Below are 17,989 nucleotides of genomic sequence, written 5' to 3'. Positions count from 1 at the left end.
CTTGCCCAAAGCAGAAAAAAGCCTGTGCAGCACAGCCAGCACAGCCCAAAATAAACAAATAGAAAAAATTTTTTTTTACGATAAGGGGAATTTATTAAAAATTTAAGACAAGACAGTATAAAAAAGCTCAATAAAACAAAGATTAGAAAAAATATTTATAATAGATACATATAGAGATAATATTCCAGAATATAAAGACCCAGTAAGAATCTATAGCTAAAAGACAAGCAGTAAAAATGAGCAAAGAATAAGAACAGAAAGGAAATATAAATAGTCAAAAATAAGAAAACAAATGTAAGAAAAAAGTACTCAGTCTAATCAGAGAAATGCATTCTGATAATCAAGATAAACTTTTTATTCTTTAGATAGGCAAAAATTATACGTTTGATAATGTTACTACAGTTGGCTAAGAATATGGCAAAATGGATACTTTTAGATACTACTCTGGGAATATAAAGCATTTGGGGGCTAAAATTAAAAATAATTCACATATTATGATCCATAACTTTACTTAGAATTTTCCCTGGAGAAACATTTGTGTACTGAGTTCAAGGAAGCCTGTATAAAGATATTCATACACTTAGTTAATACAAAAGAAGAAAAAGAAAATACAAGAATGGCTAAATAATTTAATACATCCATACCGTGGAACACTATGAGAAATTTAAAGAATCAGATTATATCCATATTTACAATCTTTAGATTGCAGTTTTAGTTTCATGGCAAGGTTGAGAGATTTGAAGGTAGAGAGATTATCAAATACCCTTTAACTCACACATGCTTCAGTTCAGTTCAGTTCAGTTGCTCAGTCGTGTCCGACTCTTTGTGACCCCATGAGTCGCAGCACGTCAGGCCTCCCTGTCCATCACCAACTCCTGGAGTTCACTCAAACTCACGTCCATTGAGTCGGTGATGCCATCCAGCCATCTCATCCTCTGTCGTCCCCTTCTCCTCCTGCCCCCAATCCCTCCCAGCATCAGGGTCTTTTCCAATGAGTCAACTCTTCGCATGGGGTGGCCAAAGTACTGGAGTTTCAGCTTTAGCATCAGTCCTTCCAGTGAACACCCAGGACTGATCTCCTTTAGGATGGACTGGTTGGATCTTAGCCTCCCCCATTATCAACATCTCTCACAAGAGTGGTACATTTGCTGGGATTGATGAACTTCCACTGACACATCATTATCACCTGAAGTCCATAGTTACTGCAGCCTTCATTCTTGGCACTTGTGATATTTTAATATATACTGTACTGCTGAACTCAGTTTCTTTTGAACACCCATCCTACATCTCATCTACCCAATGTAGACTCCAAAATACTCGCTTTCTCAGTCTTTGAGATTGGTCCTAGAGTGTGAGGGTTATTCTTACCCCACAAGAATGCTCACCAACAGAATCTCACAACTGAGGATGTTCTCAATTAGGTAGATACTCTGTGGGCATCCGTCAGGCTTTCTCCAGTCACCCGGTGCTTTCTCAGTGGCTTCATAAACTAAATTATTACAGGGGCAGGAACAGAAGTTCTCATGTATGAACTCAGCAACACGAAACTCCCCTTCATCAAAACTGGCCTGGCTACATTTGAATTTACCAGAAGAAGTTACCAATCCTAAGTAATTCATAGAGAAAAATCTCCCTGGGTGTACTAGTCACCCACCTGGTAGGTGGTTGACTACATTAGACCCCTGCATCATGAAAGATGACTTATCCTCATAGGAACCTCTAACTAAGGATTTCCCTTTCCTCCTCACTACATTGCTGCCAGTTACATCATCAATGGAATGTAACTGAAGGCCTTATTCACTACATGATATCTTAAACAGTATTACTCTTGACTAAGGGTATATTGCTACTGCTACTGCTAAGTCACTTCCATCGTGTCCAACTCTGTGCGACCCCATAGACGGCAGCCCACCAGGCTCCGTCCCTGGGATTCTCCAGGCAAGAACACTGGAGTGGGTTGCCATTTCCTTCTCCAATGCATGAAAGTGAAAGGGCAGTCGCTCAATCGTGTCCGACTCTTCACGACCCCATGGGCTGCAGCCTACCAGGCTCCTCCATCTGCGGGATTTTCCAGGCGAGAGTACCATTAGTCAAGGGTTATTTAGTTTATGAAGCCGCCGGGTGACTGGAGAAAGCCTGATGGATGCCCACAGAGTATCTACCTAATTGAGAACATCCTCAGTTGTGAGATTCTGTTGGTGAGCGTTCTTGTGGGGTAAGAATAACCCTCACTAAGTAATACTCTTGACAATTTACCACAAAAAGAAATAAGGCACTGGTTGAATTGAAAAGATTCACTGGCCTTGTCATATTTACAGAATGCTGGAATAGCCTATTGATGACTCAGCTATGGCTCAGTGTTGTCCTGAAGAGTGTGGCACATGCTCTGAACTGGTGACCAATAAATACTTTCCTCTGTAACCAGAATGCATGGTCTAAAAAGTATGGGGGGAAATGGGAGTGATGCCCCTCACTGTTTTTATTACACTCGAGGAAATTTTTACTTCCTCCCCAGCCACCTTGAGCTTTGCTCATTTAGAGGTTAAGGGAGAAATGCTGCCACCAGATGACAAAACAATGGTCCCACTGAACTGGAAGCTGAACTGATGATGTAATCTGGGGCTCCTTATGACTCTGGAAAAAACAGGCAAGGAAGAACTATTCCAAGTAGGCTGGGATTATAGATCCTAAATGTGAAGGGCAACAGGACTGCCGCTATACCATGCTGGGGAAAAGGAGTATTTCTAGAACTGGGAGTATCTTTTAGACACCTCCTAACATAGCTCCCTGGAGAAGGCAATGGCACCCTACTCCAGTTCTCTTGCCTGGAAAATCCCATGGATGGAAGAGCCTGGTAGGCTGCAGCCCATGGGGTCACAAAGAGTCGTACACGACTAAGCGACTTCACTTTCACTTTTCATTTTCATGTATTGGAGAAGTGCCGGGGTCCACCTGGGTCCAGCCCCGGTGGATCCAGGGAATTCGAAGTGTGGACGGCATTGGCGTGAGAGAAACTTATTTATTGATTGATATAAGATTAGATTAAGAAACAAGTGTGTAGTAGGAAAATTAATTGGAGGAAGAAGGCAGAATACCTTGGATTACGCGGAAGACCAATAAAATTCCAGACAAGGAATTTGCACCATCTACGTTGGGCCACCGGCACTCGCTTGAATATCTAAGGGTGCCTTGCCTTAGGCTCCCTTTTGCACGGGTCTTAATAGCCAGGGCAAGTAAGTAGACTTGGCGAGCCTCCGTGCCCCAGATGGAAATTCAGCCTGAAATTAGAGTAGAGGGCAGAGGGAGGAAAAGGGAGAAAAGGAGAGAGAGAGAGGCACGGGGGGAGCCAGATTCCCAAGAAACCAGGCCGAGAGACTAGTCCGAGAAACTGGTCCAATCCTTTATTGTTCAGAAGGCTTTTTATATTTTGGATAAAACATGGGGATCAATGGGTAACACAAAGTTGTGCAGCGTTAGCAGTCCAGACTCTTATCAAAACAAGGCTTCTCTCTCTGCATACCTAATTGTACACACAAGTCTTAGTTGATTTACATCATCCTCTGGCTAAGAAGGGCCAATTAGCATTTTACAGCCTTTCTTCTGATAAGGGTTTGTTAACTAGAAGACTTACTTGTTTTGATCTTCCTAAAGTCTGGTGCAAATCTCAGAAAGCACTAAATAAAGTTACATTCTTACATAGCAAAGATATAGCAGTTTATAACAAGTGAAAGGAGTACAGTGATTTATAACAAAGGAAAAGCAATGAACTCAAAAGTCTAGTGTTGCTAACATCAAAACTACTATATTCCTTTTTCTATATCCCAATTTCAATTGATTAATATCCTTCAGGTGTTAAACGATAAAGAATATGGAGGCCTGGCAGCAGTCATTGAGTCAACAGTGAAAACCCTCTACCAATATAATTTTTAACTCTTTAGAAAAGGCTCTGTATCTTTAAGATGCTTTTAAGCTTTGTGTCTCTCGAGGTTGGAGGGTTGTAAGCAATTCACAAGCTGTAAGAGGTCTGGGGAATCTGTTGGGCAAGCTAGAGAGCTATCAGAGGGGGTTTAACTGAAACATCCCTTTTGAATGCAGAAGACTAAAGCCCTGAATTGACTTTTTTCCAGAGAATATCAGAAAAGTGGAAAAGCAGAGCACAAAAGCCGGCAGATTTTTGTTGCTGTACATGCTTAGGAATTTCCAGAGGGGGCCCCTGAAGTCTGATCACGCCTTGCGTATGTCAGCTTCCTTCCTCATGACCTTGTCACGGGTGGGATTCCTCACACTGGCTTCCGGCAGAGAAGGAAATGGCAACCCACTCCAGTGTTCTTGCCTGGAGAATCCCAGGGACGGGGGAGCCTGGTGGGCTGAAGTCTCTGGGGTAGCACAGAGTCGGACACGACTGAAGCGACTTAGCAGTAGCAGCAGCAGCAACATAGCTCCCAGTGGCATAAAATTCATAGAATAGAGTAGTAGCTGAGCAAGGCAGAATCGCTAACAGCTTCGTTTTTTGTTTTGTTTTTTTAAGATTTACTTATTTATTTCGCTGTGATGGGTCTTTGTTGTGCGGGGCTACTCTCTGGTTGTGGTGTGCGGGCTTCTCATTGCAGTCGCTTTTCTTGTCTCACAGCACAGACTCTCGGGTGTGCGGGCTTCAGTACTTGGGGCTCCCAGGTTCTAGAGCACAGGCTCAGTTGTTGTGGCCCATGGGCTTAGTTCCTCCTTGTCACATGAGTCGCTTGTCACTAAGAGACTTCCCTTTCAATTTTCACTTTCATGCATTGGAGAAGGAAATGGCAACCCACTCCAGTGTTCTTGCCTGGAGAATCCCAGGGGCGGGGGAGCCTGGTGGGCTGCCTTAGTTCCTTCTCTGATCAGGGATCAAACTTGTGTCTCCTGCACTGGCAGGCAGATTCTTTACCACTGAGCCACCAGGGAAGCCCCAAGGGAAGCTTAGAAATCTTTCAGGAACAAAATTTGGGTTTGCCCCACCAGGTAAAGGCTTCCCTCGTGGCTCAGACAGTGAAAGAATCTGTCTGTAATACAAGAGACCTGGGTTTGATCCCTGGGTCAGGAAGATCCCCTGGAAAGGGAATGGCAACTCACTCCAGTATTCTGGCCTGGAGAAGTCCATGGACACAGGAGCCTGGTGGGCTACAGTCCATGGGATCACAAAGAGTCAGACACGGTTGAGCGACTAACACACACAGACACACACACCCACACACACACACACACACACACACACACACACCAGGTAATAAATTCCTGGGGGCTGAGGGCAAGGGAACTTGAAATATTTTAAAGAGATAAATATGATAATGATAACATTTAAATGATAAAAATGATAACGTTTAACACAAAAGGGTGTGACAAGAACCAAATATATTAACCTGCATTTCTGAGTCAGGGGTGATTGACATTCTAATTGGAACAAATATTTCCTTTCCCAAGTATCCTAGGGCTGCATTCTGTAAGACTCTAAGACTTCTTTCTCATAAGAAGCTAGTCTTTTGCTTTCTTTTCACACACTATAATTCTGAATATACTTCAAAGTCTTTCAGAATATTGTACATTTTTTAATATACAAATTCTGGGGACCAGAACTATAAACTCCATGAGGAGCTATACCTTAATCTCAACAATGCTTGCTATATTCAAATGACTGAATAAATGAATGGCTGGAATGAGTGAATGAATGAACTAATGAAAAGAATGTGGACTATGGAGTTAAATAAACCCAGATTCAAATCCCCATTCTGAAACTTCATATTGTCTGACCCAAGGAAAGGTACTGAGCCTCTTGGGTCTCTATTATAAAACCAGGATAACAATTTCCACTTTACTAAGATACTAAAAATCTATATTATATTTAAAGTAAGTTCCACGAGAGTAGGGGCTTAAACAAATCTGTTGAATGAATTGATGAACTTGAGGTCCTATCTTCATTGTGTCAATATTTGCATCTTTCCAATTGGACTTTTCATTTGTCTGCTTTTTATTACTTTACTGAGGCTTTCATAAGGCTACCACATGTCCCTATTGGTATTGTCTTCCTCTTTAGCTGTGGCCTGTTTATTTAACTGCTTTAGAATAAAAAACTAGTTAGCTAGATTGTTAGTAAACTAGGTAGCCAGGATTGTTAGATAAAATAGGAGTAAGCGGGCTCTGTGTAGAGAAGCTTCAGTGGATTTTGTTTTGAATAAATTTCATACTTAGCAGTTAATGTTGTGACATTTAATTTACTGCTCAGATTTTGTGTGTGTATGCTTTATCTTCAGGTTTAACTGGCCTTTGAATAAATTTGCTGAAAGGGTAACTTTAAGACATAAATGATGATTGAAATATTTTAATACTTGAAAACAATGCCCATTAGATTCTAATGACTATAGATGGTTTTTAAAAAAATAGAATTCAAAAGTCAACAACATTTGTAGAAATTAGGCCATCTATTTGCTCAAGCCAAAAAAATTAATCTCTCTCAGGAATGTTACTTAGTTTTAGATAAAATATGATTAGTAAGGGAATTAGGTTAATCAAATTTTTTGATCACATAAACATCTCTAAGGAGAGCAAAGATATTTATATTTTTTACTGACTTCACAATTAGAAATTATATAATTAGTGTTCCCATCTGTATCTTTTCATAAATAATAAGTTTAGAAGCAGATTTAAGTTAACAAAGGACTCACAATAGAAATACAGAAAACTGAATAACAATGACCTCTATGTGAGGGACTGAAAGTTTATTTACCTTGGCCAGATTTCTCCACCAAATCCATAATGCTGATGTCCTTTGCCCATGACTCTAGGAGGTTCACATTTCGGCCTGTGTTCCTCAGGGAGCGAAATGGGTATCATCCCTCCATATTCCCTTTCAGCGCCCCATGGAAGCCTACATCGTTGGAGTGACTGTCTTAATGTCTGATACCTGCATAAAAAGAGATTTTTGAAATGTTAATGGGTTCAGAGTGGAATGCTATGGTCTGAATGTTTGTGTCCTTCCTGCCCCCAAATTTATGTATTTAAATCCTAATGTCCAATGTGAAGATATACAAAGGTGGGATCTTCAGGAAGTGACTAGGTCAGGAGGAGCAGTCATGAATGGGACTAATACTCTTGTAAGAGAGATTCCAGAGAGCTTGTTAGCACTTCTACAATGTGGAAGTGAGCTAGAGTGAGAAGGACCTTGTTAGAAATAAAAATTCTCTGGTTCCATCCAGGAATTCTCTGGTTCAGATCCAGGAATCAGAATTAGTGGGTGCAGTGAGGTGTTGAGCCCTATAATCTGTTTTTCTTTAATTTATTTTTTAATTGGAGGAAAATTGCTTTACCATGCTGCATTGGTTTCTGCCATATAACAGTGTGAATCAGTCACAATTATATATATATATATATATATATATATATATATATATCCCCCTCCCTCCCGAGCCTCCCTTTCCTCTCCCCATCCCACCTCTTTAAGCTGTAATCTGTTTTAAACAAGCCCTCCAGATGATTCCTTTGCATGCTAAACTTTAGAAGTACTGCCCTATTCAACAAATTACCTTCCATAGAAAATAGTTCTCCAATTGTTCCACCCTTTACAACTATACCATTCAGTAGGCTGAAGACACGGAAATTTCCTAAATTGGCTGGTAGGGCTAGTCTCATCTTAAAAACTGGTAGTTCAGATGACTTTCTCTGCTCTTTCTCAACAAGGGAGTGAAAGGCCAGGACACATATTCACTGTTGTAAAAATGCTTCACGGGAAGTACTCAAGGGATGTCTGTGAAATGAATTGCATGCCTGAGCGAATGAAAAAGGCCAAAGAGACTGATTTGTTTCCTGGACTGCTACTTATTACACAATATGAAAACTTTAGGCTAGGGAGAAGCCCTCACAAAACTCTTAATCTGGCTAAAGACCTGTATCCTAATGAGGAAGGATTTTAGGTCTTCCAGTTTCCACTAATGGCAGTCAATTATTTAGACTAACCATCCCACTAAAAATAAATTAAAATGCTGGAAAAAGAGCTTTGGGGTTGGTGACCATGTGGAGGTGGCAGTGGGGGGAGGGTGGGGCCCTCAGACTTCATGGAAGTTCAGTGCCCCAATCCACATACCTTGCCCTATGTACCTTGCCCTCTTCTACCTGGCTGTTCTTAAGTTACATCCTCTTAAAATAAAGCAGTAATCTGTCACCAAGAAATGAACAGCACAATGTTCTAGAGAACAAAGAACAATGATTCATCAGTTTCCACAGCACAACAAAGAGGACAGGTCATTGCAGACAAGACTCTGGCACACTCACCATGGAATCCCCAGGATATGGCACTGTGCCTTGCAAATACATGCTCAATAAATACTTACTGACTAGTTGGTTTTCCTTGAGAGCAGACAATAACCTGATAATTTTAGAAAGGGGACCCATTGAACTTTGAGTCAAATTTTCTTGGAGAAGTTGAATTCTATTTTTATTAGACTGCTTCGATTTTCCTTGAGCAAACCACAAAATGTTGAAAAGAAAAGCATCTTCTTAAAAGCAACTCATTGTTAACAAGACAGAAAGAGATACTAGGGTTTCCTAAGAGGGGAAATAGGAATCTGGAAAGGTAAACAAGCACAGAAGCCACTTTTGCCCTTAAGGCAGTGCTAATTCTGGCAGATTTCGTTTTTGCTTTAAGGACACTGTAGGCGGAGAAGCGCAGATATCAGCCAGGTAAGGAATCTAAAGGAAGCCATCCCTACCGTAAACTGGGACCCTAAAAGACTGCCCTCTCATGTTACAGGTGAGTCAGGAAAAACCAGCTCTCTCATTTTCTCCCCAAATTTGCACTTGCCCATGACTTGAACTTGAATTTAAGTGGTCGGAGATAGATAGCATACCCCCTATTCATAAATATGCAAGACCAACAGGATTCCCTTCTGGAGGTAGGATTCTTGGGTGAATCACTGTCTAGGATGAGTTCTAAAGGATGAGTAGGACTTTTCTGGGTACAAGAGAGGGAGGACTCTAAGCAGGGGCAATATCATGGAAGAAGGCCTTGAGGGTTGAAAGATTATGGAACTGAAAATTCCTGACAGTGTTGGCTCCAGAATCCTTCTTGGGCAAGACTTGCTTGTTTGATCAACTATTTTGTTAGGCCTCTTGGAGAAGAGACAGAGACTCTGCAGGTACAGGTGTTGATAAGGACTCAAGCAACCCAAGATTTATTAAGCTGCTCAGCAATGGAAAGGATTTGGTGTTTCACTCTTGAGAGAGGAAGATGAGGGGAAAGGGAAGTAGGGGGAGAGGAAGAAAATAGACCAGCAGGATGCTCAGAGATCACAGTGAGTGAAAGCCATTGGGGGAACTCTGATGGTAGCTGGGATAAAGAACTTTTAAATACAGACGCTATGGCTTACAAGGAACTTTTAGTTATATATTATACGGTATGATGTGCTTCTTCCTTCAGACCCTTACCTGATCAGTGACATTTACCAGGCCCACAAACGCTCTGTGTGGATGAGGTCTTCGGAGGAAACTAAAAAATGACTGTGTCACATCTGGGTCAAAATGTTGTTGAACAGAAGCAGAATACATGGAGCCAGGTACCCAAAGTCAGTTACGGTCATCCCCACCCCATCCTGGGAATTTCGGTACATTTTGAGGAAGGCTTTGGGTTACCAGAATGTATGGAATAAAGATTTGAGTGGAATTTAGCTGAATCTTAAGGGCTGAAAAGACAGCTGAATTTTGGGCTATATGAGAAGAGCTGATACAGAATATTGAGATTTGAGGCACAGTAGAGAAGAGCTGCTTGAGAGGGGAAGCAAGTAAGGAAGACAAGGGTAACACCCTGCATGATCTCATGGGCCCTTTGGATGATACCTTCTGAGCAATGTGGACCCAGTTAGAAACACGGGAAGGGAACTCAGAGATACAGGTGTGGACAGTGGAGCTACTTTCTTATCTGCACCCATGCACTGGTTTAGTGTCAACCTCCCGCACAAATTTGCTGAAAGAAGAACTAACACTTGGGACTGTCATACATGGAATGTATTATCTCAAAGTCACTACATAGGGGTTGGCAAACTATGACCCACAGGCCGAATCCAACCTACTGCTGTTTTCGTAAGTAAAATTTTATTGGAATACAGCCATGACCATTCATTTGTATACTGGCTATTGTCTATGGCTGTTTTTCTGCTACAACAGCAGAGCTGAGTAGTTTGACAGAGACTGAAAGTGAAAAAAGTAAAAGTGTTAGTTGCTCAGTCGTGTCTGACTCTTTGCAACCCCAATGGACTATAGCCTGCCAGGCTCCTCTGTCCATGGAATTCTCTAGGCCAGCCAGGGTCTCCCGCATTGTAGGCAGATTCCTTACCATCTGAGCCACCAGAGAAGCCCTTGACAGAGACTATAGAGCCTTAAGTATTTACTATCTGGTCCTTTAAGGAAGAAGTCTGCCACCCCCTGCACCAGCTAGTCAAGGAGAATCTGGTGTCCGCTGATTTGGGGTACTGGAAAAGGGATGAAGGTATTCCGTTCTTAGACCTCTGAGCTATGATCTATGACTATAATCAATAGACACAGGGTGGGGGCATGACAAGTGAAAAATATTTAAATACATTTGATTAATGGCAACCTAAGCTTTAATATCTAAGTTTTTAAAAGTTACATTTAAATTAGATGAGTCAATTTCTCAGCATCTGACCCTCATATATTACACTAGCCTAGGAAGATGAGCCAGTAGAATATGTTAATCAATCATTTGGGTTGGCATTCATCTAAAACCAGTAAGTTGTAGGAAACCATTTAAAATAAAAGGCAAAGTGTAAAGAAGTCATATTTCTCTTTCATTGTAGGGTCTCATATCCCTACCCCTTAGCTTTAATATTAACAGAATTTATAGAAGGAACTAATTAAATGAAATATTAAAGTTTCACTATTAAATAATTTTATAGCTTAAATAATACATGTCTCCTAAGCAAATAACAACAAATTATTAGTGCTGAAATCTGAAGCCACATAAAATTAATGTTTACTTATTTAAGAGAAAGATATATTCCCTGTAGATAAACCAATATCTTTCTTTGGAGTCACCTTACAGGATTTTGATTTGGGGGACTGAATTTAGCCAATAATGATTGGAAGGCATGATTAAAGGAAAGGCTAGAACAAACATATGCTTATTTTTTGACAGGAAGCTAACGGTTAAACACAAAACAACAAACAAACCCCCAAACCTCAGGAATCAGAAAGCAATGAGACAAACACAGAAATAAAATGGAACTTGTAATTAAATCTTAAGCAATTCTCAAGACACTTCCTTAATTGATATTTATCTTCCTAATAGACTAGGAAGGAGATGTCAGCTGAATGGAAAAAGGAGGTAGGCATCTGTGATTTTGAGTATCTGTACCTGCCAGTGTTAAATTTTCAGTGGAAAAAACACAAAAGAATGCCACTTATTTATTAATATTTTTTTAAGGAGATCAAGTAATCATACATAATAGTGACTAATATAATTGTCCCACAACATACCAGTGAAGAAAGTAACTGATGTACAAAGATTAACTTGCCCTTGGTCACTGGGTAAGCCAGACCACAATCCTGGTTTTCATGTTGTGTTTCAGTGCTTTCTGCTAGGCCAGTGATTCTCAAAACAAGTTGAAAAACGACTAAAAATGCAGATCCCCTAGATCTAACCCAGTGAGTCAGTCTCTACAAATAGAGCTTGAGTGCAGGCTAAGACACTTTAGTGGCGTCTGACTCCTTGCGACACTTTGGACTGCAGCTTTCTGGGCTCCTCTGTCCACGAGATTCTCTGGACAAGACTACCGGAGTGGGTTGCTGGGTTGCCATTTCCTTCTCCAGGGGATCTTCCTGACTCAGGGATCAAACCCTTGTCTACTGCCTCTCCTGCATTGCAGGTGGATTCTTTACCGCTGACCCACTGGGGAAGCCCAAAGACAGAGCTTGGGAATCTGTATTTTCAGAACACTTGTCATGTTATTTTGATGTGCCCAGTTACCAGACTAGTGGTGGGTAACAGATGAGTTAGACTGTGCTGCCTATTCTGGAAAGAAAAAAAAAAAGAAAGGTGGATGAGAGGAAACAATTTTTCATCCCTGTTTAAATTGCCGAGTTAATTCAAAATACATTATAATATTTAAAAAGCCACTCCTTTAAGTACAGCCACACTTAGAAAATTAAGCTGCTGAGAGCTAATACATTACGACTTGTATTCATCCTTACCATTATGAAGAGTAATCCCTAAAAGCCAGCAGATTTTTGTTCTTCATTGTTTTGTTCTGTTTTTGAGATACCTTGAGGTTTGAGTTGGGAGCCATATACCCTGAACCTGGTTTGGAAGAAGTAAGCCTCAGTGTGGATAGGGTAGAGTTACCAATGTTGCCCTGATGATACCTTCTAGAGAAGCTGAGGAATACTACTGAGAGAAAAGAGAACTTCTATTTCTGTAAGCTGCCCAGGTACTATTTAAAAGGGAGTTAAATGAGAGGGGAGGTTCTGAGAATATATGATCATCCTGGTTTTCCCATTTAGGGACTAAGAAAGGAAAAACTTCACATGGAATAAAGTGAAAAGCAAATTTTATTTATTAGGAACTAGGAACATGGTTGTACCTAGATACTGCTTCAAATAATACCTCATTATATTTATAGGTAATTGAGTATATGCTGTGTTTAATTTTGTAGTCAGTTAAATATTAATGACCCAGATAAACTCAATGGTGTGATTGCTCACCTAAAGCCAGACATCCTGGAGTGTGAAGTCAAGTGGGCCTTAGGAAGCATCACTTCGAACAAAGCTAGTAGAGGTGATGGAATTCCAGCTGAGCTATTTCAAATCCTAAAAGATGAGGCTGTGAAAGTGCTGCACTCAATATGCCAGCAAATTCGGAAAACAGCCATGGCCACAGGACTGGAAAAGGTCAGTTTTCATTCCAGTCCCAAAGAAGGGCATTGTGAAAGAATGTTCAAGCTGCTGCACTACTGCACGTATTTCACATGCTAGCAAGGTAATGCTCAAAATTCTCCAATAGTACATGACCTGAGAACTCCCAGATGTTCAAGCTGGATTTAGAAAAGTCAGAAGAACCAGAGATCAAATTGCCAACATCCACTGGATCATAGAAAAATCAAGAGAATTCCAGAAAAAGATGTACTTCTGCTTCATTGACTATGCTAAAGCCTTTGACTGTGTGGATCACAATAAACTGTGGAAAATTCTTAAAAAGATGGCAAAAGAAGACCAACTTAGCAGCCTCCTGTGAAACCAGTATGCAGGTCAAGAAGCAACAGTTAGAATCAGACATGGAACAATGGACTGGTTCCAAACTGGGAAAGGAGTACACCAAGGCTGTATATTTTCACCTTGTTATATGTAGAGTACATCATGAGAAATGCTGGACTGGATGAAGCACAAGCTGGAATCAAGACTGCTGGGAGAAATATCAATAACCTCAGATATGCAGATGACACGACCCTTGTGGCAGAAAGCAAAGAGGAACTAAAGAGACTCTCGATAACGGTGAAAGAGGAAAATGAAAAAGCTGGCTTAAAACTCAACGTTCAGAAAACTAAGGTCATGGCATCTGGCCCCATCACTTCATGGCAAACAGATGGGGAAACAATGGAAACAGTGACAGACTTTGTTTTCTTGGGCTCCAAAATCACTGCAGATGGTGACTGCAGCCATGAAATTAAGATGCTTGCTCCTTGGAAGAAAAGTTATGACCAACATAGACAGCATATTAAAAAGCAGAGACATTACTTTGCCAACAAAGGTCCATGTAGGCAAAGCTATGGCTTTTCCAGTAGTCACATATGGATGTAAGTGTTGGACCATCAGAAGGCTGAACCTTGAAGAACTGATGCTTTTGAACTGTGGTGTTAGAGAAGACTCTTGAGAGTCCCATGGACTGCAAGATCAAACCAGTCAATCCTAAGGGAAATCAACACTGAATATTCATTGGAAGGACTGATGCTGAAGGTGAAGCTCCAATACTTTGGTCACCTGATGCAAAGAGCCTACTCATAGGAAAAAACCCTGATGCTGGCAAAGACTGAAGGCAGGAGGAGAAGGGGACAATAGAGGATGAGATGGTTGGTTGGCATCACTGACTCAATGGATATGAGTCTAAGCAAGCTCCAGGAGATTGTGAAGGACAGGGAAGCCTGGTGTGCTGTAGTCCATGGGGGTCTTAAGAGTCAGACACAAATGAGTGACTGAAAACAGCAATGAAAAGCAATATTTTCTCTGACATTTCTCTTAGATTTCAAGTCTGTTTAAGGGTTTTGGAGCCAATTACTAACCAAACCATAGGACCATTTAGGTAGAGGGTATCAACATTTCAGTTAAATGCCTCTGTGAGTGCTTTTGCGGGCACAGTGAGTTCCATCAGATACAGCAGCGTTAAATTCCTACTCAGATCCCTTTTGGCCAAACATAAAACAAATTGGAATAGATCTGTGGAATTCTGATCAAGACAGTGAAACTCTAGACACAGGAAGAAAGAAGAGTAAAGTCTGTTGAAAACGAGTGTTCATCTGGCAAAAAGAACTCAGATAGTCAAAAGAATCTTCAAACTCTTGAGGGGTTGCTATCATAAAGATAACGTGTGTGCGTGCTCAGTCATTTCTGTCATGTCTAACTCTTTTGACTACCTTCTTACATGAGAAAGACTTCTTAAATGAGAGATTTGACAACGTGAAATTATAAAACAAACAAGCAAAAGCAAGAAAACCATTACACAGGTTATTTCTCACCCATGATTTTGAGTTTTTTTTTTCTTTCCTAAAAATGATTCAAATAAATACTGATACAATACAGTAAAGCTGGCACTAGTATCTTGGAAAATTACTTCTTTGTACTCTGTTCCTTCATACATAAAATGGGGATAATAATAGTACTTATCTCATAGGGCTGCTGTAAGGATTAAAGAATTACCACATTAGTAAAACATTTGATACAGTGCCAACACATAGTAATCACTCATATATGTTAAATCGTCATGGTGGCTCAGAGGTTAAAGCCTCTGCTTCCAGTGTGGGAGACCCGGGTTCGATCCCTGGGTCGGGAAGATCCCCTGGAGAAGGAAATGGTAACCCACTCCAGTATTCTTGCCTAGAGAATCCTGTGGAGAGAGAAGCCTGGTAGGCTACAGTCCACAGGGTCGCAAAGAGTCGGACACGACTGAGCGACTTCACTTTCACTTTCTTTCATATATGTTAGATGACATTTTAAACATAATCTGCATTGCATTACAGAAAACTTGGTAGAGCATAAATAAAGTCTGAATAGCAGATTCTGGGAGTATTTTTGAGTAGATGGTGTTAGAGAATTATAAGGTCCCATTATGCTACTCTTTGGGCTTCTCTGGTGGCTCAGATGGTAAAGAATCTGCCTGCAGTGCAGGAGACCCGGGTTCAATCCCTACGTCAGGAGGATGCCCTGGAGAAGGGAATGGCAATCACTCCAGTATTCTTGCCTGGAGAATTCCATAGACAGAGGAGCCTGGCAAGCTATAGTTCATAGGGTTGCAAAGAGTTGGACATGACTGAGCAACTAACACACATACTACTCTTTATAAAGTTCGATTCAAATATTAATTCACAGGGCTTCCCTGGTGGTTCAGTGGTAAAGCATCTGCCTGCCAATTCAGAAGACACAGGTTTAATCTCTGGTCCAGGAAGATCCCACATGCTGAAAAGCAACTAAGCCTGTTTGCCACAACTACTGAGCCGGTACTCTATGGAGTCCAAGAGCCACAGCTGCTGAGCCCTCCCACCCTAGAGGCCATGCTCTGCAACAAAAGAAGCCACTGCAATGAGAAGCCTCAGCATCGCAACTAGAGGGTAGCCCCTATTCTCTGCAATTAGAGAAAAGCCCACACACAATGAAGCCTCAGCACAGCCAAAAACAAAGAAACAAAATTAATTCAAAATGAAGGAACAGATCATTCCAGAGTTCTAGAATGCAGTAGATGAATTTGATGTTTGCCTTTTAAAACTATACACTAACTTTTTACTTCTTGCCAAGTTACTAATAGATATGGGCACTTCAAAGTTTAGTTCATTGTCATATTATGCCTTCCCAGTGCTGTGATACACAGAAGAGGCCCATAACCTTAAATGCTTTTTCTCACAAAACAAAAATACAGTAATATATTAAAACCTTTTATAATTGTTTGCATTACATTATCCAGTCTTTGTTTTACCTGTCCTCTGAGGCAGTTGGGCGAGTAGCCGTTTGTAGTGGAGTGTGCAATTCATTAGAGTAAAAGGTGTCTGACAGTATGTCAGCTCCTTCAAGCTCCTTACAGTAGTAGGGCTGGCCATGAATTACCTCCATGCTTTTTGGCTAAAACGGCACAACCTGGAAAAAGAAAAGGAGGGCACACTTGGTTAAAGAGTCACTGAGTTAGTTTCTGTCACACTGACCCTCCCTCAGGGCAAGCAGGAAACTTGCTTTGTACTGCTCGGTAGGTCAAACCCAAGTCTGCTTAGAAATCATGGGCTCCTATCCTTCGGGTGAGCCCTATCTGTGGGACCTCGGGTGTCCTTTCAGTAACAGATAGCAACTTAAGTTCTATGGAAACGAATTTCAACTGAAACAAACCCACAGAGTGGAAGAGGTTCTAAAGTAGAGTGTGAATGATAAATGGATGACTTGTGGACTCATTTAACGCATCTACCTCACGGGCATTGACTGACCTTCGATTCTTGCCTCAATTTTAACCGTAATTATTCAAAAAAACTCAGCTGATTCCCCCTGCCCTGGTCTTTTTTTTTTTTTTTTTTTTTTAAAGCAGGGCGACTCAGTATTCAACAGAATTAACACCTGTGCTTCTAAAAGTCTTCAGGGATTCTAGGCGAGAGGTTCTTTGCAGAGAGGTGGAGAATCAGCGGTGCAGCACAAGCGAGACCCCAAAGTGAGAATTCCACCACTCCTTAGGACTTGATGAGGGAAGCAAAAGACGCGCCTTGGCCAGGACCGGCCTAAGCCTAGCCTCCATGGCCATCAACGCCCTGCCAATCGGTGCCTCGGGGTTCCCACGCACCTTGGGACATCAGCCCGGAGGCCTTAGGCGGCAGAGCTCCCTTTCCCCTCTCTAGGGCTGGAGGGCCTCTGCGGGGCGTGGAATTCCGCCGTCGTCCGCACCTGCGGCCCGGGGGAGCTTGCGTGCAGGTGCGGGTGAAGGAGAGAGAGGGCCGGCGGGCAGGCCAGGGGTGGGGTTGAGGGTGCCTGTGACGGCGACCGTGACCGTGGCAATAGGTAATGCATGCTTGCGGGGCGGCCGGCATCTGGGAGGTGAGCAGAGGCGGCGGTGGGCTCATACAAGTTTCGGAAGAAGCCAGCCCACGAACTCTTGGAACCCGTAAGAATCGGAAGCCGGAAGCAAAGTGAGGAACTCCGGGTCCACGCGCGAAAGTTCTTCCGGCACCCCAGTCCCTCGGCCCCGCCACTTTATTCGCCCCTCCCTTCGCCCCTGGTCCCGCCCCCTGGCGCCCTCTGCGGGCCGTATCACAGGCTCCTTCTAGGGCTGCTTGGTCCAGGCAGCTCCTGGCCCTGGGGCCGGCGCGTTCTCTGCTGTGCGCTGGGCGGTGGAGGAGTGCGGTGCCAGGGAGACTCTGATGAGGTGGGAGCCTCCAACACATCCATGTTTCTTACACTCAATGGAGAACAATGCGGCTTTGTCTAGGGTGGCTTCCGCAGGACTCAGCACGTGCAGTTCAGTTCAGTCGCTCATTCGTGTCCGACTCTTTGCGACCCCATGAATAGCAGCACGCCAGGCCGCCCTGTCCATCACCAACTCCCGGAGTTCACTCAGACTCTCGTCCATCCAGTCAGTGATGCCATCCAGCGATCTCATCCTCTGTCGTCCCCTTCTCCTCCTGTCCCCAATCGATCCCAGCATCAGAGTCTTTTCCAGAGTCAACTCTTCACATGAGGTGGCCAAAGTACTGGAGTTTCAGCTTCAGCATCATTCCCTCCA

The 17,989-nt window shown here is 42.3% G+C and overlaps 1 protein-coding gene across 1 annotated transcript in view; it reads right to left on the bottom strand.

The window, feature by feature from the left end:
- SPMIP4 (sperm microtubule inner protein 4) overlaps positions 1-17,398 on the bottom strand; it is a 45,205-nt gene extending 27,807 nt beyond the window's left edge. Inside the window, exons 1-3 of the mRNA XM_004007949.5 lie at positions 17,054-17,398; positions 16,211-16,368; positions 6,755-6,931 (exon numbers count right to left, since the gene is read on the bottom strand). Of these exons, the coding sequence (XP_004007998.2) occupies positions 6,755-6,931; positions 16,211-16,344 (311 nt within the window). The 5' untranslated portion in view covers positions 16,345-16,368; positions 17,054-17,398. The remainder of the gene's footprint in view (positions 1-6,754; positions 6,932-16,210; positions 16,369-17,053) is intronic.
- Positions 17,399-17,989: the final 591 nt, after the last annotated feature.

This window comes from Ovis aries, chromosome 4, assembly GCF_016772045.2.
Source record: "Ovis aries strain OAR_USU_Benz2616 breed Rambouillet chromosome 4, ARS-UI_Ramb_v3.0, whole genome shotgun sequence".
NCBI lineage: Eukaryota > Metazoa > Chordata > Mammalia > Artiodactyla > Bovidae > Ovis > Ovis aries.
Note: the sequence above shows the minus strand (reverse complement) of the source record. Positions and strands in the feature narration are given on the sequence as shown.